Here is a 24,045-nt window from a genome sequence, read left to right as displayed (position 1 = left end):
CACTTAAAAGTTAATTTCTTGTATTATGTAGTCTCCCTGATTGCAAATTTTCATTTATAAAAAAGAAGCCTGCATTAGAAGAAACGAGTACACATCCAGCAAGAAGGATGAAGTAGCAGAATGATCACTACTTAAAACTCAGAAATTAAAATTATTTATATTTTAGAGAACTTAACATTTATGTCCCTGCAGGCTTTGACTTGGACATTAAAAAAAAAATCCCTGTGACTTCTACTTTGGCATACACATGAAATGTCCAGGCTGGATCTCAGATGAGTCATACTGCAAGAGTTATCTGAGAAGGTGTGAAGTTTGATAACTAAAACAAACTTAATTTTTAGTGTTCTGACCAGACGTGATTCTAAAGCAACAGGAAAACATAGAAGTTAAAGATGTAGCATTTTACTCACATAAGTTATATTTAAAAGTTCTTTATGTCCATGGTTGTATGCTATGTTATTTCTCTGAAGGTATTCTTTAAAGTCCTGGCTATGGCAGGTCTCATGCACTGCTGCTGAAATAGCTGTGTAGCATGGCATCTGCTAAGAGTTATCTGGTAGAACAAAGCTACTCCAGTAGCCTGCAGATACCACAGCTATGCAGAAATCTGTTTACTACTTGTAGCCTATTCCTTGTTCCTCTACTAGTTGCTTATTTACCTGCTTGCAGTCCTCACACTTAAAATTTATTTTTCAGCCCGATCTGTGCTGATAGACATTGTGAGGAAAGGCATTATTTGCAAGCTCTCAAACAGTTTGCTTATGTGAACATGAGCAGTGTGTTGGATGAGGCTCTAAACTTCTAAACTGTCACCTGCAGATGGCAAAGGCGGGCTTCGTCCACTGTCCAAATGCAAATGAACCAGACGTGGCAAAATGTTTCTTTTGCTTGATAGAACTGGAGGGCTGGGAACCAAATGATGACCCATGGTAAGCACAGATGTAACAATGTTCTTGAAGTATTCCTCCAAACTGCTTTGACAACATCCCCTTACTCATTATAAAATTACCAATTTCTCTGTAACAGTTTACAAAACTGAAGCCTACTGGAAGTTTATCTTACCCAGTAACCTTGAAATAGTTCAACTAGCTTTCATCTGAGATCCACTAAAATATATTTCATATGTTTTCTGTATGACACTTTTTCTACTGATAGGCAGGTGAAGTACTGAAGAGACCCATCTGTTCACATTTCTTCATCTCTTGAAACGTAGCTTTCATGCATTTAGTGTCTGTTCTTATTGTGGGTTTATGTTGCAGGGAGGAACACACCAAACGTCGCAGCTGTGACTTTTTATGCCTTACTAAGCACTTTGATGACCTGACAATGGAGGAGTACTACATGCTGGAGATGACACGGCTGAGAACCTTCCTTGTAAGTGTTAACCAAATAATCTTAATACAAGATTCAAAGCTAGAATGTAGACCAAGAACTTCCATCTCTAAGATTTCCAAGCATCAGCAAGGAGTGATTATATAAGGCTAGAACATGACTTATGCTGAAGTAATGATTTACATACATTATTGGCTAAGAAATCTGCACCTAAACACTTCTCAGTGTAGTCTATTGCCTAGCTTTTGAAGGAAAACCCATTTCCTTTAGAAATGTTTTTCCAACAACTCATTCCAGCAGAAAAGATATCTTGGGTGTAATAATCAATCCAGAAAGCTCTACAATGAGTAGCTCTATCTTTCTCAGGAGGGATGAACAACACATGTGAAAAGACAAAATTTGACCAGACCATTGCTTCACGTGTCCAATTTTACATGTAAATCAGTGTAATGAAGCTTTCTAACTTTAAAGCCCATTTCAAATGTTTTACAGTTATCCAGTTTTACTCCTTCCCACTTCTGGGATTTCATGCATGCCATTGTGTTGACATATACAAAAGCACACAAAACTGAGCTGCTTCAACTAGTTAATCAAGATCAGCTGACCTCTGATAGATGACCCCTAATCCTATGGGTAGTAAGAATCAAGTGAACCAGGCTCCCTGACGAGGCACACTAAAGGTTCTGCATCTTACTTCTTGGTGGGTTTGCACAAGCAAGGTCTTTGCCTTCCTGATAATGTTGCATATCGAAAATATACCTGGTGACTGTCAAGGTTAAGTTCCCTATACAACAGAATCAAATACATAAAAATAGGATCACATGCCACAGTAGGAGCAGTCTGATATCTTAAAAGGTGGACTAAGAGTGAAAAGATGATGTTGTTATCTAACCTGAACAGCGAATGATTTAGAGCAGTGTTTCACAGTACAAAAGGGGTCTCGGCCATAATATTACTTTATTTCCAAGTACAGCATATAGAAAACTTGAAGCAGCAGCTTCAAGTGGGGACACTTTGCCCCCAGGAATACTGTCACCAATAGCGTGGAGGGCTATGCACTAGGGCTGATCCAGAGCATGCTGCCATCTTGAAGCACTAATACCCTAATGCATCCTGAGAAGTGAGATCATGCCTCTTCACACAGAAGAAAAATCAAACTGAACTCTCCCTCCCTGATGTAAAATACAGCTAAACAGTAGGTTCACAATTTACTTTAAATGTATACTAGACATACGCAAAAGTGGTCACTGAACTGAGCCCTACTGACAAGGCTGGTGGATGAGTTTCTGAATCAAATAGGGGTATTCATATGAAATATCTGCCAAACTGCTCTGCATCAGACAGAAGTATTACTGACCATAGCCAAAAGTAGACTTCTAAGCTAGAATTAGTGGCAGACCAGTGGGTTTTTGAGGATCCAAGTTTTTAATGTAGTTGAACTAAACAGTTAAATTGCTCAACTGAAAGTCTCAATCTTTTGTTTTGCTTTAAGTGCAAAACTGGCAGAAGTGTAATAAACTCTTTTGAAGAAGAAGTCACCGCAACTAGGCAGCGTCTTGTGGATAACTTTGTGTCCAAACATCAGTATACACCGCCGCTGCCAGTGCCTCTCCATCCTGATCCAACTGCCCAACATTCTGAAAGCTCATATTGCCAGTCAAAAAAATCTAGAAGTGAAGTGTGAAGTTTGACTCTAAAAGTTTCTCTTCTTTATACAGTACAAATGTTCACATTTTTATCTGAGTACTAATATAAAGCTAAACAGCTGTGCAAGGAAATGTAGAATTCCTTTCATAGGCTCTCTGGAACAGAGGTCCTAACTGTTTATACTAACGCCTATCTTTCACAATGTGCTTTATTGTTATGGCTAGGTGTGGACTAATAGTGCCACTTAACCTGTGAATATATGAAAAATGTCTAAGCGAATACTTGTGTTCTGGTTTTTAGTAGGTTGACTTTTTTGGAATAAAGATCCACAACTGTGAGCACCTATTGTGATCTGTGCCACATTCAAGCCTTACAGCTAGAGAAACTCAAATCAGAACAGTTCTGCTTCAAAAAACTTTCCATAGAACAAAATGGATCTGTGTGTCTGCAATAATTGCTACCTTTAAGCATCTACACTATCTACACTCATGCTTACCATTAAATTATCTTCCTAGATCAGATAAAATTTACCATAGATAGTGACATCCATCAAAAAATTTACATAAGCAAAAATAGCAGGTGTACTGAAAAAAAAGTCATAAGGTTTGTAAGTCTCAAGGAGGAAGAGGTTTGGGGATTTTTGGTGTATACACAAACTTAAAAAAAAAGCTAAAGGCCTACCCTTCTGTTTTAAAAAGTTTTTTTCATTATAATTTCAAACTTTTTCTTTTTTTTTTGAAATCTCATTAATCTCTATTTTCCTTTATGATAGACTGTTGTAGAATGGTTATAGTCAACCATTCAAATGCATACTTGCAAATACTTTTGGTTTCTAAGATGGACAGACCTTTTTGAATAAGGTGAAAGTTTTGTACATACTTTGTCAGGCCTCAGGCAGCGAATGATAAGCATCCTTTGGAACTCCCCCAACTTGTCTTGCCACTCTGCAGGAAAATCCTCATGCTGGGGATCCTAAAAACATATGTATTTCAACATTCTTTAAAGCATTTGTGAATTAGCTATAGCAAGAGTAAATTATCTTTTAACTTGACACATCAGTCCATGATGTATTTTTTCTTAATCTACAGAAATGGCGTTGACATGCTTAAAGCTTTAAAAAAAAAAATTAAATACATGTTTATCTAAGAAGCTTCTCTTATAGCAGAGAAGTCATAGTAATTTTTAAGTGTTTAACAGATAATAACCCAAAGTTTTTTCTCTAGAAGGTGGAGAAGGAATGAGGTGGAGGAAAACTGAAAATGCACTTTACCTCCCTCTTTCTGTTAGAACTGAATTATGGTGTCGGTCTTTAGTATTACAATGATAACCATATAATCAATGACAATCACATTACAGTATTACATGATAACTGAATTAGGTTGCATCTGAATGCAGAAAATGACTGCAGGAAAACAAGAATCAGAAAATTAAGTCAAACAATACACCAGAGAACTTAGTTTGTAAATGGCCTATGAATAATCCAGCTGTTATGTTGTTATTGCAGTTATCAGATTGGGAACAGCAGTCTGTGTGGCAGGTTAACTTCTTATTAGACTGAAGTACAGCAACAGCTGGGTGTGCCTTTTTGGAAACTGGTATTACAGCTCTGCTGGTGAGCCTCTTAGGGTTGCCTGTAGAGGGTTGGGCAAAGAGGTATGCAGACAGACCTGCTCAAACTGTCTTCTGAGCAAATTTGATTTAGCATATCAAATCATAATGGATCTGCTAAGGATCTGGAGCCCGGGTCCCTCCTTCCCCAACTTCTAGGCACTTAGTTTCAAGTCAGAATCCAGAATGCTGCACTATATTTATATTAATATATGGGAAAAATGTGTACCTCAGAATGACATCTATAACAGCTGTTGAAGAGTTCAGCTAAAAATTTGCAAGCGTTGTAGAAAACTGAGTGAATTACGAAACACTGAGTGAAGGTTGCACTAAAGACTCAGAGTTGTGCCACTGTGCCAAAATCTCTTTACTTCTCCATGAGAAGAGATGCATCAGTAGCTTTGAGATTAAGTCAGCCAGCTAGAGGAGAACTGAGTTTCAGTCCCTACTCCAAGATATGCAATACAACTTCAGACAAAATACAATGAATCCTTGAATTGGGGAGTTGAAGTCAGGTCTCCCCTACTTTTGGAAGCAACCTGATCAACAGAAAGTATGAGGACAAAAGTGCATCTCAAACTCCTTTGAAAAACATTCATATTCCGTGTATGGTTGCTGATGACAAAGTGGCTCAAAGCAACACTGATTTTGTGCCCTCTCTAACACACATGCGTACATGCATGAAACTGCCCTTCATTTAAATTTGTGTATCACTGACAAGACAGGAAAAAGAGCTGGTTGCATATTACTGGGGATAAACTATACTGATAAAAAAAATACCACTATTAAAAAGGAATCTTCCCTAAGACCCATTAACTAGCATTTTTGCATGTGAATTCTAGTGCATTCACACAAAAGTACTAGTATTAAAGCTAAATAGGTAACTAAAATGTTTTCACATAAGTAAAAGGCATAGCAACTCTTCTATATCAGGACAGAGATAGATAATGCTATTCCTTTTGATCTAGCACTCCAGGATCAGTAACTGAATGTTCCTGGCTTCAGCATTACTGTTTATTAGATTCTTTATCAGTTAACTGATGACCTGATACTATAGACCTCATTTTATTGAATACCACTTAAATGAAGGAATTTTTGTTTGTTTCAGTTTGACTGCGTGAATGCTCACATAACTATCACACACATCTTGAATCTTTACTCTGAAGGTCAGCACCTTTCATTTATATTAGGCATTGCTTTAAAAAGCTATAATTCCAAAGTACATAATGAAATAGTCCCCTCTCTCAATCTCTTTTTCAAATGTCATCATTTCTCTGTTAATTTTCCAAGTGACTATCTCCCAAAGAAGAACTAAAGCCCTCAACTTGCTGTATCTTTCTGTAAATGCCCAAGAAAAGCTTTATCTCTGCTATTTGTCTGTTTCCTGCAATCTGGACAACTGAAGGAGCTGCAGCTGCTTGGTTTCTTTAATGTCTCTCATCATACACTTATGAGCATTTCCAACCAAAAATCCATTCTTTTCCTCTCTCCATACTTTCAGCCCATTTTTTAAATAGAAAGGATTTCTAAATCCTTTACATTTACAATGAATAAAACATACAATTAATCTTTTTGAAACATGTGTAAGAAGTCCAGAGTCATTTGACTGAATATTGGCAATAAATTTTCATCATTTAAGTTAACAGTGAGAAAAGTGGTTCAATGGACTAGCACAAATGGACAGTATTATCTGAACATGGAAGTGGTTATGGTCAGATGATGCAAGTAGGAAAGAAGGATAAATTTTTTAATCATTTGTTCAGGAGGTATGTGTATGATGAGCACTTTGCATATCAAGAAGCAGAAGGGGGGAGTATGATCAAATAAAAAGTGTTAACAGTAAGATTAAAGATGAAGCAAGTGCCCAAATGTGGAGTGAAATTCATCTGAAGAGCTTAGATTTTAAGGAAACAGTGACAGAGGCAGATAAAGACAAAGTCAGTCATTAATGCATATACCAGGACACTGTGAAAATATGGAATCACAGGTCTCCCAAATCCCATTCTAGTTTCTCTGCATGGCAATAATTGGGGTTTTTTTACACTTATCCAGGAAAGCAGCATGCTACATAATAGCATGAAAAGGTATTTTCAAAGCATGGTAAACAAATATATAGACTGGCAAGGGATAGTGGTTCCCTTAAGTTTAACCAATTTCACTATTACCTTACCACTCCAGGTTTTCTTGCCTTTTTTCCATCCAAATTCAATTCAAATCATGACTTGCTATTCAGAAGCCACCTGACAAATTGGCAATAATCTACTACAACACACCATTTGCTTAAATATTTACATTCATATATGTAAGAACATACCATGTAAAATGACAGCACTTTCTTTTCCCTGAGTAAATATTTTCAATGTGTTAATTAGCTTATGAATGCAAGCAATCAGGAATGTTAACATACCAAGCTGTCATATACCAATTTCCATCCATCCTTCAGTCGTGTAAAATCCTTACGAATGTTTGTGAAGCATGGCAGATCTTCTAGTCGACAAATTTCATCCCATGATTTTGGAGGAAGCCAGGTACATGGATTAGAAAAAGGATTGTCCAAACCTATGCCTCCAGTCAACAGAAATTTCCACTCATTCTCATTAATCTACAATGAAAAACACTGCTCTCAGGACTAAATAAATAAAACCTAATGGTTTCAGTACATTATATAGGAAATCAATACATTTATCTGAATTCTTGCATTAGTTAAAAAAGCTTCTATACAACTACTAAAAGCTTATTTCCAAAGTATTCAGTGTCTGGTTTTCAGTTAAACGTGAATTTAAGGAATCAAAAAACCTAAGATACGAGCCAATATAAAGATTCATCTGCATTCCTAACCTGGGGAATGAATCAGTGTTAACTGATTAGATTTTTAGACCCATTCTTCAAATCCCAAAGTGTGGAAGGAAAAAAATACTGGACATATTTCAGGGAACCATGCATTTTGCAATCTTTTCCTATAATGCAAGTCTAAATATGAAAAAGAAGTATCAGCCTATTACATGTCTCATTCCTTTCTCAATACTCCTTATCACAAAATTTCTTTGATTACATAAATTTGTAAATTGAAGTCCCTGTAAATGAGAACAGCATCCCATGATTATTACTGTCAGCTCTTGAAAGAATTCACTTCTATGTATTCCCCAACATAAAAATTTCAAAAGTTTCTAAAATTTTAAATGTTTCCTTATTACACTGAAACAAACAATTCCAAGCAACCATAAGTACTGTTTTGCAGACAATATGGTTAAAATGCGTGTATTTCATTATGAATTTAAAAATCCTGTAAAGAAATATTTCGTAAAGAATTACTAGAAATTAATAGAATTCAGTTGGTACAAGTGTTTGATTTTGAGGAATTCTATGCAAAAATGAACAGATTTAGCACCTTAAGTGAAAAAGATAAGTAGTTTCTTAAATCAGTGGTTACAATTCATTTTTATATGCTCTTAGAACATGGAATACATTACAGTAAAATTTTGTAAAGTGTTCACTAAGAATAACATAGGCTGGGTTTTGGTTAAGTAATGTTTAGAAAAACTGTTATCATCTAGCTCAGTTTTGCCATACCTTTTTGTTATGTATTTATTTTCTTCTGGAGAATCTTTTTCAATGCTTATAATTGCTTATTAAAATGAAAATAAAACACCACAAAATTGAGGCTTAAGTAATATAATTATATATAAACTTATTTTTCTATTCTTTTCCTATATGTTCCTATTACTGATAGTTTGTATATGGAGTTTAATATTTATAATATCAAACTGCAAATTATTTTTAATTACTGACCAATCTTTCATGTTTCAGGAGATTCACAGTTAGACAAAAAGAGAAGAGCAGCTTGTCCTTTTCAAAGAGGGAGCGACAGACATTGACATAAAGTGAGTAAGTAAAATGATCCTTGAGAATCTTCAACCTACAGATGTTGGAAAAAGAACAACCTTCCATTAATAGCACTCTAAGGAGTGTGCACTCTGGAAATATATTACAAACCATTTAGATCTCCTTTGTTTTCTGGTCAGTTACTCCAAAGCAATGATTAAATGCATGTACCATTTTGTGAGCAAAATAACATAAAAAACATTTAAGTACAATACATCTTAGTAATACCTGATTTTCAGAGGAAGTGAGAGGTCCCTTATGGGAGGGACAGAAAAGAGCAGCAATTTTAAAATTCATTATGAATATAAATACCAGGGCCAAAATCAAAACAGTCCATCTTTAAAGGTTATCTGAAATGTTTCCCATACTACAGAGTATTTTCCTTAATACACTACAATACAAATATATTTAGAACACTGTGATTTATTATTAATAATTTCCTTTACATAGAAAGCAAGAAGTCCATCTATTGTTTTACAAAGGTTTAAGTTTGAATACGTAGTCAAAATAAGGAAAAGTCTATTTGGGTGGTTAGAAATGCAGTGTCTGAATTTGCAGAACTACTTCAAATACTTCTTTCAAGGTAGTAACAAAGATGTGGAGAAGTGCTATAGCTTTTTTTTCCAACTACCTAGGTCACCAGTCCCTTGGCAGGGAGCTACTCGAAGGGTATTCCTGCAGTTCAGACACAGTGATCATTCAGAAACCTAAGTGTGATCTATTATAATTGAAAAGTAGAAAGCTTTTAGCAGAAGATCAAGATTGAGAGCAAGCTGTGTTGTTTGATCTGTGTCTGCTTTTCAGTCTTGTGTTTCAATCTATTTTTGTGTTCTTCCATTCAGCTAACAAGAAATAGACCATTTTTAATAATATTACTGTAATATATAAATGTTCCTTTTTTTTAGCATTTTAAGTCCTTTCAAAATTACTGATTCCTCATCAGTGAAATAGATATACAAACAATTTATACACAAAATACTGACACAAAGATGGCCACGGGACAAAAAGTAAACTCTTCAAGTTACAGAAGTAACATAATTTGCATGAGAAAAGAATGATTTAAAAAAAAAATCTCAGCACAGACCCTGTAGTGAAAAATGACTGACTAGTGAAGACAGACTAAGACAGTCCCATGTGAATTATAAATTCACAGAGAATCTTCTACGAGTCTGTCTTCCTCTGCCTTCAGTGGGCAAAATTATCAAAATGGGCTTACATCAATCATTCCCTGGGAATGCATACTGTCAGCTGGGAATCAGGTCCTGTATCTTTATATTTCTGCTGTCAGAAAGGTTCTGAATCAAAATGAGATTATGTTATTTATTGCTTGCTTTAATTTAGGCACAAAGGCATACAGGGTATTTTTTGAGATATAAAAGAGTAAGATTTAAAGTCAAAGAGCTAGGTTTATAGAACACACATTGCCTTGTTGCTAAAAGGCTACCTTGAATGTAGCTTCAAATATACCAAAATATTAAGCCCTGACTTAAATGATTAGTAGCAATATCTTTGATAAAACAGTTATGCTAGACTTAGATTGCCCAGACCTTGACAAAATTCTAATGAAAAAATAACCTTCATGACCAGTATGCCACTGAACTGAACACTACACATTAAACACTACCTTAGCAGGTACTAAAACTTGTATAATAATATGGACAGTAATGGATAATTCAGAAATTCCCATTTGCAATATTAATTAGAGAAATTTTCTGAATACAAACTGGGAGAGTAGTTTCCCTCTCCCATCCTTTGTTCATCTGAGGAACAGGCAAGTAGCTAAGTAACAGAAGAAATGCTCTGTGATTTGAAGATCAAATAAAGCCACTGAAGTAGAATTTAGTAACTGATGTGATAGAACACTGAAAAACTTTCTTTAAACAATCTCTGTGTAGATAATTCACTTTAAAGGATGTATTTTGAACAAGCCTAATGTAAGCATAAAAGTGAGGTCCATCACATGCAAAATAAATTCAGGCCATCAAAGATTGCATAGTTTCTCCTGTTCTCATGAACAAGCTGGAAGAGGGAGAAACATCTTAAGCATGAAACAAGAATCAAACTGAATTAAAAAAAAAAATAGTTGGGTTAATAATTACTGCCTTGCACCCTCTACAGCCAAGAGCCCCAGTCACAAGACTTAATTCTCTCTCACCAGTTGTGTGAAAAAGTTTCTTGTCTGTTTCTTGAAGACATACAAAGTCACTACATGAAACAAAATATAAAAACAAAGCAAGTGGACCATTTTTATCTAACTGATACTTTCACACACAACGTGAGTTAGCAATTACTAAATAGAAATAGTGGAATAGGTTGCATTTGTAATATATTGTACCATTTTGTTTCTATGAATAAATTATTTTCCAGAAAAATATCTGACATATATGTGTACAAAAAGATATTTCAAAATACAATGCCTGAGGCAATACACTTTAGAGAAATGACAGTAACGTTTCTGGAGTAACTATGAATACATCACCAATTACAAATGGTGAATTATCGCTCTTACCTTGTTTGTAAAACTTCAGATTGCTCCGAATTATCTATGGACATCATAAAAAGGTTAATAAACCACATGAGTGAATACTGGTACATTGGTTCAATGTTGGCTAGATCAGCAATAGAAAAAAACAAGATTGACGAATGGATAGCAATAGGACGATAGCGCATACGAGTAGCATCAATCTTCTTTTCTGTCTCTTCAGCTACAGCTTGCTTTTCAGAAATCTCATTGGCCAGAACTTTGGAAGAAGACAATATCTTGATAGCAGTTTCATCCTCCAAAATATTTCCTTCTGAGGCTGAAAGAACTTCTAAAATTTTGTCTTCTATTTCTTTTAGCTGCCTAAAATAATATACAAGATTTTTAACATACAAAAATTACAGCTGTTTTCTCTTAGTTTTAATAAAATAAGATAATGTGTAGATTCTATTAATGGTATGCAACTTACATAACTAAACCTTTTTTTCTTATTAAACATGCCCTTAAATTTCTGAAAAAATTATCCACTTTCAGGCTAAAAATGGATGGCAAAGGGAGGAAGTGACAAACCACTTTGAATACTGCACATTTCATGCTTTGACTCATGGGGAAAGACGCCCTTTGCCATGTACAATCAGTGCAAATCTAGCACACAATGAAAACATTTCTAAAACACAACCGTTAAGATCTAATCAAAATTTCTGAGGACAGCAAATTATATGCCAACATCATGGAAAGGATGTGCAAAAACAGAGGACAGGATCAAGAGTTATGTTTTGCAATTACACAACCTGCAATTCAGCTCTTTAACATTTCCTAATAATCCCAGAAATAGGAAGAATATCAGAAGAAGAAAGGCACAACCAGTAGGAGTATGAGTAAGAGCATGCATCCAAATCAGCCTAAAAAACAAACAGAAGCCTAAGTTTGGGGTCTCAAAAATAGCAATCTTGAATTTCCTGGTAAAGCAAACAAACACAAAAAGGTCTCTGAAATGTGTTTCCCATGATTGTATTTCTGTAAACTGCAACTTGCTTCTATCCATAGCACAGGAAGTTGTCTTGATACCTTTTATTCTCAGCCCCTTGTACAATGAGGGCTTGTTTTTCTTCTTCAAGATCTGGCCTTTCTTTTGCAACTACGATTCCAAGAAGCTGATCCTGCATTCCTTCTGAAGTTATCATGAAGTTCAATAATGTTACCTGTTTGAAGATATTTTTTGAAAGATAGCAGAGTTATGGCCAGATGCAATTAAAATGCTTCTTCCTTTACAAGATGAGGTATGTATAATATCATGTAATATGCTCAGCCAAACTTTGATAGTAAATGAATTGCAGCTGAGGGTTTAAGATTGTGTTGGAAAGCTAACTCCAGGATTAACCCAGAAAGTTAACCATAAAAGGGATGTGACAAGAATGTATAGAATTTCATTCTGTTTCTCAAAATTACACTGAAACTTTGAGTATCAGTGCTTCAAGTGATTAGTCCATATAACAAGAATGAACACTTTTACATGCAAGAGGGATCTACCCATTTGATACCTGTATGCATCAAGCAGCCTTCACAGAGAAAGGAGCAAAACATTTCTATGAATGGAAGAGTCAACTTAATGTACAGATTTTGTAAATAAATTTGGTATTGTTTGTTTTCCAGAATTGTTCCATCTAAACATCCCAGTGCAAATGGGATGCTGGCACAGTATTTTGCAAAAATATAAATAAAGACCAAGTAGATCACATTTTATGGTGTTTAGACACTTTCACCCATAAATTTTTTGCTGTTTTCATAAAGTAAGTGGTAACATACATGCTGGAGTTGTACTTCAAACTATTATTGCCTCTGCCACATACGTTTTCTCTTTTTAATGGCCTTGTTCACATGCAATTTGTGGTGGTATTATTATGGGGACATCTGTATCCTAGAATTAGGATAGCATCATGTTCTCTTTTTCATGAGAAAATAAGTGACTAGAAAAAAATTATTGTTTAAAAAAATTCCAATCCCATGATATATTTATAATGGATTCACAAAAAAAAAACCATACTCTTGCTGAAGAAGCGGCAAAAATGTACAATATTTTACATGAGAAAGGGAAGAAATACATTACCAGCAGAAGTCTAGAAAAGAGTTTGATGCATGTAGTTCAAAACCAAGAAAATAACCTACTTATCAATCATCAAGACTGATGAAAGTATTGCTTTTAATTAATGGACTATGTAATAGTGACTACAGATACTCTTTGGGCTTTTTTTGGTGCCTACAGATGCCACTGAGTTGTGTTTCAAAAGAACATTTGCCTTGAACATAGTGATCAGTTAGAATATGGAATACCTGTGAAGTTAATTTGTCTTGATTGGCTTCTGCCACTAATATCTGAAAGTTGTCCAAATATTTGAGGCTTTTTTTCATGAGTTTTGCTTGTAAAGTTAGGAGGGGTAGTATTTTAACTTTCTTAAAATACATCACTAATCATTTTTTGTTATAGTAAGCCTCAGCGGAAAAAAAAATTCAGAGCACAGATAGCTTATCACACTGTTTTCACACAGGAATTTTGAGAGGAGGTTCAGTTCTATTTGACACTAAGAATCAGTAAGGTCTTCACAAGCATCATGGCCTGTTTCTTCCTCACCTTATTTAACCATTTTAGTCACGGGAAATATAAGAGGAACCTAATGTTTCAAAACTTCAAGAATCTTCTATAGGCTCCATTTCCCTTCTTCAAAGTAAAAGGCTAGCTATAAACAGCATTATGAGTTAGCTTTCAATCACAGCTGCCACGCTCTGAAAGGTTGGCTGGTTCAGACCTCTGAAGTCTAAGTGCAAACTGCTATCTACCTTCTACATTTCTCCTTGGTCCCTGCAGGACAGAATGGTTTTTTTTTTTATGGACATGAATAAGTCACCTTTCCCTCAGCAGTGCTGAAAATTATCTGATTTTTTTAGTGGTTTTTAATACATTTAATCAATAAAGTTAGAAAAAAGCTACCCCAAATGGCTAATAACTGCAAATACATATCTGTGTAGTGTAAATACATGTAAATCCATGACCTATGTATCTTTGCAGGCTTCACTATATAAGTCACATCAGAATTCAGTACAATCATTTTCTGCGAAATATGATAACCACATCAATAACCATTTTCCCTGGACTCATTTCATTAGCTAGCTCCTGAATAATCCTCAGGACAAATTCACCAATGGATGTTGCAATTAGCTTCAGAGCAAGATACTTAGATATTACTTTTCTGCCTCTTGCTCCCTGTACAAGAGCCACCATAGCTAGCTCAGCAGCGTGTGGTGTAGCTAGGAGTATACCTAACCATGTCATGAAGCAACTGCTCCTTGTTACAACAATTAACAACTTATGTCTGACTGCAGGGAACCCAACTAGAGAAGATTCATCTTTAGAAACTTTGTATTCTGGGGAAAAACCCAACCAACAAAACAAACAAAAAAATAATACTGTATTGACTGTTGATTGGCAGCTAGGAGATTTTAATTGTCTGTTAAATAAAAAACTGTTCCTAGGAAATAACCTTCATATAGCTTTTAAATGTATATGTACTCTAAGAGTAAATCTTTTGGATGTTCTTTTCCTTTCATATTTCATCTTTTTTTTTCTGAACATGCAGCTAATTACCTTCTTTGATAAAAGATCAACGTCTAGGTGATTTGATGTTCATTGAAGTGAACAGAAGTTATTCCCTTTCATTAATTTTTGTCAATTTTTCCTGCATCAGTACTCCTTCATTGTTGAAACAACTTACTGTTCCATTTTACTGAATATCACAATAGTTTAAAAAGTTTTTATTTCAAGGTTTTGTGTTTCAGTATAGTCTAACCAAAGCGTAAATTTGCAATACTTTTCTATAAACAGTTCTTCAAAAGTAATAATAAATAAAAGGAGGAATACATCTCCTAAACAACTTCAAAAAGCCTAAACCACCAATTTTATTCTTTAAAACAGGAAACCACATTTTTTGTCCTAACATAAAAAAATAAGAATAGCTATAGTTATCAAATATATCAAATCTGTAAATATATTTTCTATCTGTTATAAACAAGGCACAGTGCCAGGATTTGCTCAGACTCCTGTCCCTAACTATACTACAGATAAAAATCATTAATATGAAAGCCTAATGTAGAGTTTGCATGTGAGGTGACTATTATATTAACTCCTTGTAAATATTTTTATAATAAAAAGTGACTAAATAGCATCAGGAGATACAGACTGGGAAAGGTGATAAAATTAATTAATTAAATAAGTAAATTCCTGACTCTATGAAAGAATGACAGTATTGCAAGATGAAGTATTACATATGAGAAATGTCAACACTTCTAAGATGATACCAGTCTTCCAGCAGTGTAAAAAAAACCCACTATAGGCAGGGGAGGAGGAATAAGCAAATGCCAGAAATTCTTCCCTGGTTTTAGCCAAGGACTCATTTCAAAATTAAAAGAGAGTTGCACATTCATTTTCAAAATTCTCACCTTAACAGATGTTTCAGGAAGATAACGTGGATTTCTCAGCTTAGTTGTAATATAAAAGCGGAATTCAGGAGCATACTCAATAGTGGAGTCTCCAAGGCAAATGCATATACTCCCTGACTGCTTAAATGTCTGTTTGAGCAAAAGTGGCTCTAGGATAGGATCAAGTTCTTCTCCAATATTCTCCAGTAGCACTTCAAAATAACATAAGAATTAGTAGGACTTTCTTGGCTTTTATATTACTGTTTGACTGTTCTTTACAATACATATGTATAATGTGTATTTACAGTGTGCAAACAATAAAAATATTAATCGAGTAATATCTAGAGATAAGGTTTATTCTTCCTAAGAGTATTCAGCTGATTGAAAAATGAATCAAAGAAATGTACCTTTAATTTCTTTTTCTAATATTATATCAATTTGCAAAAAAAGCAACTAAAATGCTATCACTATTACTGCTGTCAATGGCTTAGAACAGCAGTTTAAGGCTACCATTTTTAAAAAGGGAAATAACAAATTAAATGGCACATACCACAGAAATAATTTTGGGTATCTAAGTTTGCTTCAATCTTCACTGTAAGCATATGACATTGTCAAAATCAAGAAAGAAATAATGAAGAATAAACAATCCATTTCTTTACTTGTAGTCCAGTTAGGCATTGAAAAATAGCTGGAGTTGTAACTATGTTTCATTAATTTATTTCTGTTTGAAGGTAATAAGACTACTTGCAATAAAGATACTACAGAGAATACAAGAATCAATAATGATCACAGCCTAGTAATCTGGTATTTATACTCCTGAAAAGCCAAATAAAAACAGCATTACTTTTTAGAAATAAAATTATTGTAACATGAAAACAAAGAAATGGCAAATCTCTTACAGCAATTAAAGAATACAAATTAAACTGAGTATTATAATTATATTGTGCTAAGAAGTATGTTATAACCTGGGGCGAGGACTTTAATTACTATAGTACTAATTTGATTCAAAACAAGAAAAAATTTGTTTTCCTTAACTATGGTAACATTTGATACTCACTTGAGTTTCATTTTTTAGCTAATTGTGCCCCCTCCAGGTTCTTCTGTAATTTACACTTTCATTAGTCATTAACCTACCAGGACTGCCAAACTGAATGCAATTTTCCAGTGTTGTAACAAATTGAGGGTCACTGAGTTTGACTATATGCAAACTATTGGCTTTTTCCATGTTCTTTATCCATTTATTGGCTTGACCCTGAGGATCTATCATCAGAGGCCATCTTCTTGCATTACTGAAGGGAAAAATACAAACTTTCAAAATTGAAATATAAGCTCTTCAAATATTTACCTCGAAGTACTTCTTAAGGCAATTTATTCCCTTTTGTCATTAAAACAGAAGCGCATCAGTATGAAATTGTAGCAGGCACATACTTAAATTCCTTGAGGAATTTAAGAGGAGATAGATGAATCTTAAAGTTCTTTGTTTACAAAAAATAATTTTCTTCTTTCTTCTATTCTAAAGTATTCAGAATAAGACTTCTTACTTCCTAGAAAGTTTAATTGCATTTAATTTTATAACACTTTCAAAATAAAAAGGTCTAAGTTTTGAAATTTCAAACAGCTGTGATACTTATATGCATAAGTGAGCATTTTCAAGTGAAAATTAATGGGATTTTCCACTAAAGGGACATGTTAGAGTCAGTATAAAGGGAAATATATAAGCAGATTCAAGGTATCTACCTTTTAATCCCTAATTTTTAAGCAGCAATGGACATGAAGAGCTTCTGGATTTTATTTTTGGCAGACTTAGTAACTACTTCACAGATTTTTTACAGTTTTCTCTACCACATATAGTTACATTACCAACATATCTAAGACTAGTGACACATGCTAATGGTCAATTACAATTACAGCAATAATCACCTAAATTAGAAACCATCTAAGCAGGCTAAAGTGAGAATTCCAAAATAAATGTAGTCCTAAAAATTTGGATCAAGGGGCCCAGTTGGATCCCAGTTGGTTTGGAGATATAATACAGTCTACTACTGGAAGGAAAACAGCAGCAATACCTTTTTTTCCAAATTCAGCATGAAAAGAAATCTGTGGCCTTTATCATTATTACAAGTTAGCTTACGCACAATGATACTAGCAAATTATTTATCATTAACAATTTTTTTTTAAATTGAGCCTTTCTCTCTTGAGGAATTCTGATTCACAAATAAAACTTGCAATGTAAACAGATCTGCATCTGTGTTCTTACTTTCCTTAAAAATACTAAGACGAAATGTATGCAATTAAGTAAAACACAATTTCATTTTTGTCTGATCTTCAGATACACCTTTTCTTAGAAAGAGTGATGTTTTACAAAAGGCTTCCACAAATTCTCAAGAGAAAGTGATAAGCCTTGAATTAGAAAAAGGTACAGAGCAAGTAGTTGTAGATACAATGCAAGTTCTAAAAGACAATACTCAGACAAACTTCGTTCAATGTAATCTAAGTTCTTGCAGGCTTATTTGTTTCAAAATTGCTGGCAGGCAAAACTGTGTAATACATTAGAAACCTTGATCTTCTTTCAAGAGAGTAATTTTAAAACAGGTAAAGCCTGGTTTAAGAGAGAAAAATTCTTTATATTCTCTGTTACAATCTCTATTCCACAAACTTCTTATTAAGAACTAGGTGTAGTTGTAAGGCCTATTTATATATGTGTAAGTATAACAACACACAATAATATGCATGTAACCCTTAATCCAAGGGTTCAGCTGTCTGTGATTCAGGCACAGTTCTGTGAAGCACAGCAGTGTGACTCTGGATTATCATTACTGAAAAAATATTTTTTTTTAAGCTGTGACAGACTGGATAAGCAAAACTATGTAAGATATAAAAAGTGAAAACAAAGCTGAAAGGGAAGTTGGTTGCTTGGGAATAGTAACTCACAAGAAGTTATGGAACTTTGGAAAGAAGAAAAAAGCAGAGACTGTTTTTTATTTTTTTGGCAATTGATGTCAGATGTGGCCGCTCAGCAAGATCAAGAACCAGTCCTTCACAAGAACCAATCCTTTACAAGGAGGCCAACGTTTCCCCACCTCAATGTCAGCCTTCTGGCTAGCACAGACTTATAAAGCATTCTTGATGCAGCTATGAGTAAGCTGATGTTTAGTTTAGTAGTGTTAGTCCTATCATGTATGTTTATTACTGAAAAAATAATTCTGTACTCAGAAATCGTGACTGATCCTGCTTGCAGAATCTCTGCACAGTAAAATGTGCCCAAATAAATGTGATCCCTTAGAAGAAGGAATATATATGGAGGTAGGGAGCACAAGCACCTTAGGTTCTTTGGACTCAAAATGGAGATTGTGGAAGCAAGATAGAAATTCAGGAGCAAAAGGTTTGAAAGAGATATGTACCATGTGTAGCAGTAGCCTGAGATTGTACATGGGATGCTACAGAGGATCCTTCAGTGTTATGGATCACAAATTGGACTTGGGAGTGACCATTCACCAGCTGAAAGAGGATGGCTTTCTTCCCCCTTGTAAAATTATTTAGGTAAATGGGTCATCTGGAAAGGACCCTTTTCTGGCCTACCTATGAAGAAGAAAGCTTTCACAGGTAAAATGCATTGAGACATTCAGGAAATGCATTTGTAATCCACCAGGACAGCATGATATCTAAGCAGACATTTAGAAAGTTAAAACATGGGCTTTGTAAAGTTACAAATATTTTGAATAATTTGATAAACACAGATAAGGGCAAATTTGGTAGCACAATAGGTCTGGAGAAGCAAACAGGATTTGAAATCTGAACATCTGTCAGATGAGGCAGTAGCATCAACAGTATTAGAAGACAGTCTCACAGTAGGTAACAGTGTTCACCAATAGATCCAAAGTGTACTGAAAGAATTGCTGAGCTCACAAATTGCTAGGTGGTTCATTTGCTTACGAGAACGAAAAGGGAGACCCAAGGGATATATAGCCAGGTGATTTTAAGAGTAAGATGATACAAGGTGATACAGCAATTGCAAACTGTAAACTGAACACAGTAAACATACATGTTAAGTGCATTCTGAAACAGACAATATTTACACAGTTTACTCATAATAATTTAGCCTGTTCTTGTTTTAAAACAGAAGTTTAAGATTTGAGAAAACCTCAGCCAAAACATACAGTATGTATTTCTTTCCCTAATTACTTCAAAGTTTCATTTACATATTTTGAGCATATACCATTTCAGACTCTCTGTGTAACAGACATGAAATACTTAAGACTAAATAACTGAAGAGTGGTTCTCTAATAACAACCAAACACACTTAGGTTTCATCAACCATAAAATCCTTCTTCATTGCTGGGATGCATGAGCAGTCACTGTGTATGTTTGCAAATTATCCTTGAATAGGTCTCTAATTCTGCTTTTTAAAAAATTTGTTGTTATAAAAAGCTTGAGTTGCATTTTATATGGTTCCTGGGGTCCTAATATAAAATTCACCTAGCCATAAACTCATAACTACAGGCATAATATGTATCATCAATTTGAGGTAGATTCTATCTCACATTTCAAAATTAAACTCTATCATTATTTAGTTTTAAAATGCTAATCGTCTTTCCATTAGTTCAAAGAGAATTTTGATCAAAGCTTTATAAAAAGTGAAGTGTTGGGATGTACTGTAGAAGTGTTGAATTCATTAACATTTGTCAACTGTTTAGCCTGAGTGATTGAATTATTAATACAGTAATTACTTTTAAAAAGTTACATATATAATGATAATCCCAGCATATCTCCTCTAACTTCAATAAGTAGTTTTGCTTCCAAAAGTACAACCAATGCCAATTTTTAAAGTCAAATGAAAGTACGTTGACGTTCTTTAGCTAGTACATTATTTTTGTCTTAGCTGTTTCATTTTGCACTTTGTCACCTATCCAGTTGCCAAAGCTGAAGTATTATCCACACATTTATGCTTCCAAAGGTTAACCCTGTAACAGACAATTTCACTTATGTGTGACAACCTAACATTCACTCTACAGTAAAAGAAGTATTCATTCACCAGGGCTATACAATATTAGACTCCTCAAACAGTGAAAAGAATTTTCATGTAAACAGTAGCAAAAATTAAAGATTTATATTTGTAAGTTTCTGCAGTAGCATACTGTAAAAAAGATACATAAACGTTAGGTACATGTTATCACAGACTTGACAACCATTAACCTGGCTATGGTAAAGAATTATAAGAATTATTTATTCATTATCCAGAAAAGAGAACCAACAAACATGAAGTAAATGGGTAGCAATCACGAACAGAAAAGCAGTTAAAGCAACATTGTTCCACGGTCAATTCAGATTCAGCTGTGCTAAGAACAAAACCTAAAAGTGAAGTCAGTAGCAATGCATTAGCAAGCATACTGGACAGAACTGAGAGGTTCTTTGTTTACTGTCATAACAAATGCAAGTCCAAATGAAAATCATAACTGCTTATGCAAGGTCACAAAGCTCAGCCTATTGCAAGCACCCAGCTCTCTATTTAACAAAACTGTCAGTGCCATACATATCTCAGTCATCAGCAGGCACATTAATCTAAAGCTAATCACTAGTGAGCTGTAGATATTTCTATGTTAAAACATTAACATGGTCAGTTCCCATGCTATATGTTGTCATACAAATCACTGATGTTTGCACTGATTGTTACATTGATATATACCAGATGAACTTTGCCCAGACAAACATAATTCTGGTGACTGATGTGAGACACAGATGTGCATGTATTAGAACACGACATAAGAATGTATAATCACCTTAAAAGTGAAATGCAAGAACATTAGATTTAGAGTTTATGGGATCCATATTTTCTTTCTATGAGGAATTTTGAGGTTTCAGAATTTGTTTCACTTTATAAATAAGAATGACAATATCTTGAAATATGCAGAATTTTTAAAAGTTTTCAATCAAAAAATGTATCGTTAGATAAAGTTAAAGTATTTTATTTGGATTTAGCTTAAGATAATTAGAAAAGGGAATGTTTAAAAACAAAAAGGGAATTTCAAAATGAAAAATAAATCCTTCTTTCCTTATCAGAACTTTCTTCAACTTGGGATGTAAGACTATTGCCATACTAACTACACACAACAGGAAACTACAATTGCAACTGCCAAGCTTTTAATTATAAATGGTATTTAGTAAATTCCAGCACTCCAAAGATGCAATCAGGTTTCTGCTATGAATTCACATTTTAATAATTTTTTTTTAAAGTTCTTTGAGGACTGGACTTGGTGCAAAGACTTTGTGGTGCCCCATTCATAATGCCTACTAAAGAGGTCCCTACACTAACCCAAAACCCAAATCTCTCAGCTTTTGTCTAGGAATATACCAGGTTTCTCTGCTCCAGAAGGGATCCTAGAAATGACTAGTCTGTATGAAGTATTGATAGGGGAATGAGGCCCTAAAGAAAACAGACTCCAAATTGTCAGTACAGATACAGGTTTTCACCTTTCATCAAATATCTAAACCTATCACATAGATGAGGAAGACCCATATCTAACTCCCAACTGCCTGAAGTGATGTGAAAGTGCACCTTTCTGAAATCAGGGGTTATTGCAGGAAAGGCCTATCTCACCTTTACTTGTTGAAGCAGTTTAGAAGTACATAGAATAAAAGGCAAGAAACAGAGGAAGAAACTGGCAAGAGCATATGGCTGGGATCATCCTCTGTAAGAAAGGAGACTAGAAATTCTCTCCATTCTAGCTTTTTGCACCTCCCTTACTGCCTTCAGTAGAAGATATACATGGGCCTTTTTTTGTTGTTCCGTTACTATGCCCTAGCAAAATAAAGATTCGGCTCATCAGTGTAAAAAACATTTCCAAAATGTCAGGGCTTTGCACACTAAATACATTACAAGCCTGGATGTTAAAATCTCCTACCAGTTGGCAACATAAACTGGAAAACTGTTTACAGAGAAGCAATCAAGACATTATCTGTAGTATTTCCAGTGCCATCTTAGGGAAAAAGTGTGTGACACTCATAGAAAGATTAGCAAAATAATCTTCAGTACCTCTGCAGCAATACCTCTTGGCAGCAAATTATGCCAGCATATTTCTTTAAAATTAAAGAGCTTTAGCTTTTTAAAGGAGAATTACTTCCATATCTACTGATTATACTACAAGAATAGTATTCAAAATTCTATTCCTGAAGCATTTTAGGATGTCTTAAACTGAATCCAGTGTGCAGCATGTTTGTAAAAACAAAAAAAGGGGGGGAAGCAGGGGAAGGTATCATTATAGCAATCCATAGGAGTTACAAATGAGGGGAGTGAATTCACAGATTTAAAAACTTTACATTGTAAAGTTAAAAAGTATTATTAGTATTTCTTATAAATTTAAACACTACAGTCATTGTATAATGCTGGTTGTTAAACCGGATATACAGTAGAAAACTGTCTATAAAAATAATAACTGAAAACTATGTTGTAAGAAGCTATTTAATGAAAATTATTCGTTGTCATTTTCCTTTTTTTTTTTTTTACTTACGAGATAATGATGCCATTATCAATAGAAAACGTGTCAGAAGGTAGTCCAGCAATATTCCAAGCTCTGATCTCCACTGGTTCTCCCAGGGTATTTGTTAAGGAAAAATCATCAGAACAAGGAATGTCTTTTGTTTTACATAGCAATGCCCACTCTTTAGTTTGCATCTAGATAAGACGAAAACAAATATTAACTGAAGTTCTGACTATTCATAAAATTTTCAAACTAGTAAACCCCATATTTTTCAACCCATTTCCCGTAACAGTTGCCACATACAAGATCACTATATCTACAAATAGAAACTCATCCTTCTCTACAAAATGTCTAAAAATGTCTCTAAAAATGCCTTTGTATGTGATTTCCGTATACGAAATACAAGTTTATTTGGTCAGAGCCTTGGTATGATTTTGTTTACCATTTCAGCAGTAGTCTTCTATACTATAAAATGAGTGTAGAACAAATGCACATATTCTAACTAAAAAAAATTTAAAATCTTCATTATTTAACTCTCAGGACACATATAATGAGCACTTCTCAGGACTTAACCAAACTTAACAACAATCATTTAGAATTGCTTTTCACTCTCTATATCATCTAACTCACTACAGTTGTGTAAACTATACATGTTTGCATGGTGCGTAATAACGAAGACATACACCTTCAAATATGTAAATCAAAAAGCATATTCCACTAGGAAGAACGCTTCTAAAGAAAGAAAATGTATAGAAATAGCATGTTCCTGTGAAAGGTACAATCTTGTATGAAAGCTATGTACAAGGTCAAAGAAATGTGCTGTAGTATTCTAAAATAAAAACTAGCTGGCAAAGCCTCAAGCAACAAAACTCAGAAATACAGTGTTAAAGAAAATGGTCTAAGGGCTAGAGGCATGCACAGAGATGGTGAATGAAGGATTCATCAATTTGCGTAAAACAAAGTTGATATTCCAAAAGATACCTTAACTTTTTCTCTTATGAAAACTGCAGGGGAGAAAAAACAAAACAAAACATAGCAGCAGACGAAATGAAGAGCTGCACAAAAGTGATTATGCTGTCCAACAATTTCTGAGAGATACCTACCTAACATGTCTGCACAATCATGAGAGTAAGAATAAGTAAGCAGGAA

The 24,045-nt window shown here is 34.4% G+C and overlaps 2 protein-coding genes across 3 annotated transcripts in view; one reads left to right on the top strand and one right to left on the bottom strand.

Moving 5' to 3' along the window:
* DNAH7 (dynein axonemal heavy chain 7) overlaps window positions 1-24,045 on the bottom strand; it is a 115,714-nt gene that overhangs the window by 13,862 nt on the left and 77,807 nt on the right. Inside the window, exons 46-53 of the mRNA XM_069781866.1 lie at window positions 22,927-23,090; window positions 16,556-16,710; window positions 15,443-15,633; window positions 12,020-12,153; window positions 10,979-11,314; window positions 8,377-8,503; window positions 6,995-7,189; window positions 3,859-3,951 (exon numbers count right to left, since the gene is read on the bottom strand). Coding sequence (XP_069637967.1) covers window positions 3,859-3,951; window positions 6,995-7,189; window positions 8,377-8,503; window positions 10,979-11,314; window positions 12,020-12,153; window positions 15,443-15,633; window positions 16,556-16,710; window positions 22,927-23,090 — 1,395 coding nt within the window. The remainder of the gene's footprint in view (window positions 1-3,858; window positions 3,952-6,994; window positions 7,190-8,376; window positions 8,504-10,978; window positions 11,315-12,019; window positions 12,154-15,442; window positions 15,634-16,555; window positions 16,711-22,926; window positions 23,091-24,045) is intronic.
* Window positions 250-11,222, top strand: LOC138685133 (baculoviral IAP repeat-containing protein 5.1-like). 2 transcript variants are annotated; one of them, XR_011324395.1, is made up of 5 exons: window positions 250-303; window positions 820-929; window positions 1,260-1,374; window positions 8,395-8,468; window positions 11,175-11,222. XR_011324395.1 is itself a non-coding variant. In XM_069781865.1 (4 exons), exons 2-4 carry the CDS (start codon window positions 820-822, stop codon window positions 8,407-8,409), a joined length of 240 nt encoding a protein of 79 aa, XP_069637966.1. In that variant the 5' UTR covers window positions 250-303; the 3' UTR covers window positions 8,410-8,596. The 2 variants fall into 2 exon arrangements, 1 of the variants encoding a protein (XP_069637966.1); XM_069781865.1 differs by lacking the exon at window positions 11,175-11,222 and having other exon boundaries at window positions 8,395-8,596.

Source organism: Haliaeetus albicilla, chromosome 4 (genome assembly GCF_947461875.1).
Source record: "Haliaeetus albicilla chromosome 4, bHalAlb1.1, whole genome shotgun sequence".
NCBI lineage: Eukaryota > Metazoa > Chordata > Aves > Accipitriformes > Accipitridae > Haliaeetus > Haliaeetus albicilla.
This window is presented reverse-complemented; position numbering and strand designations above follow the sequence as displayed.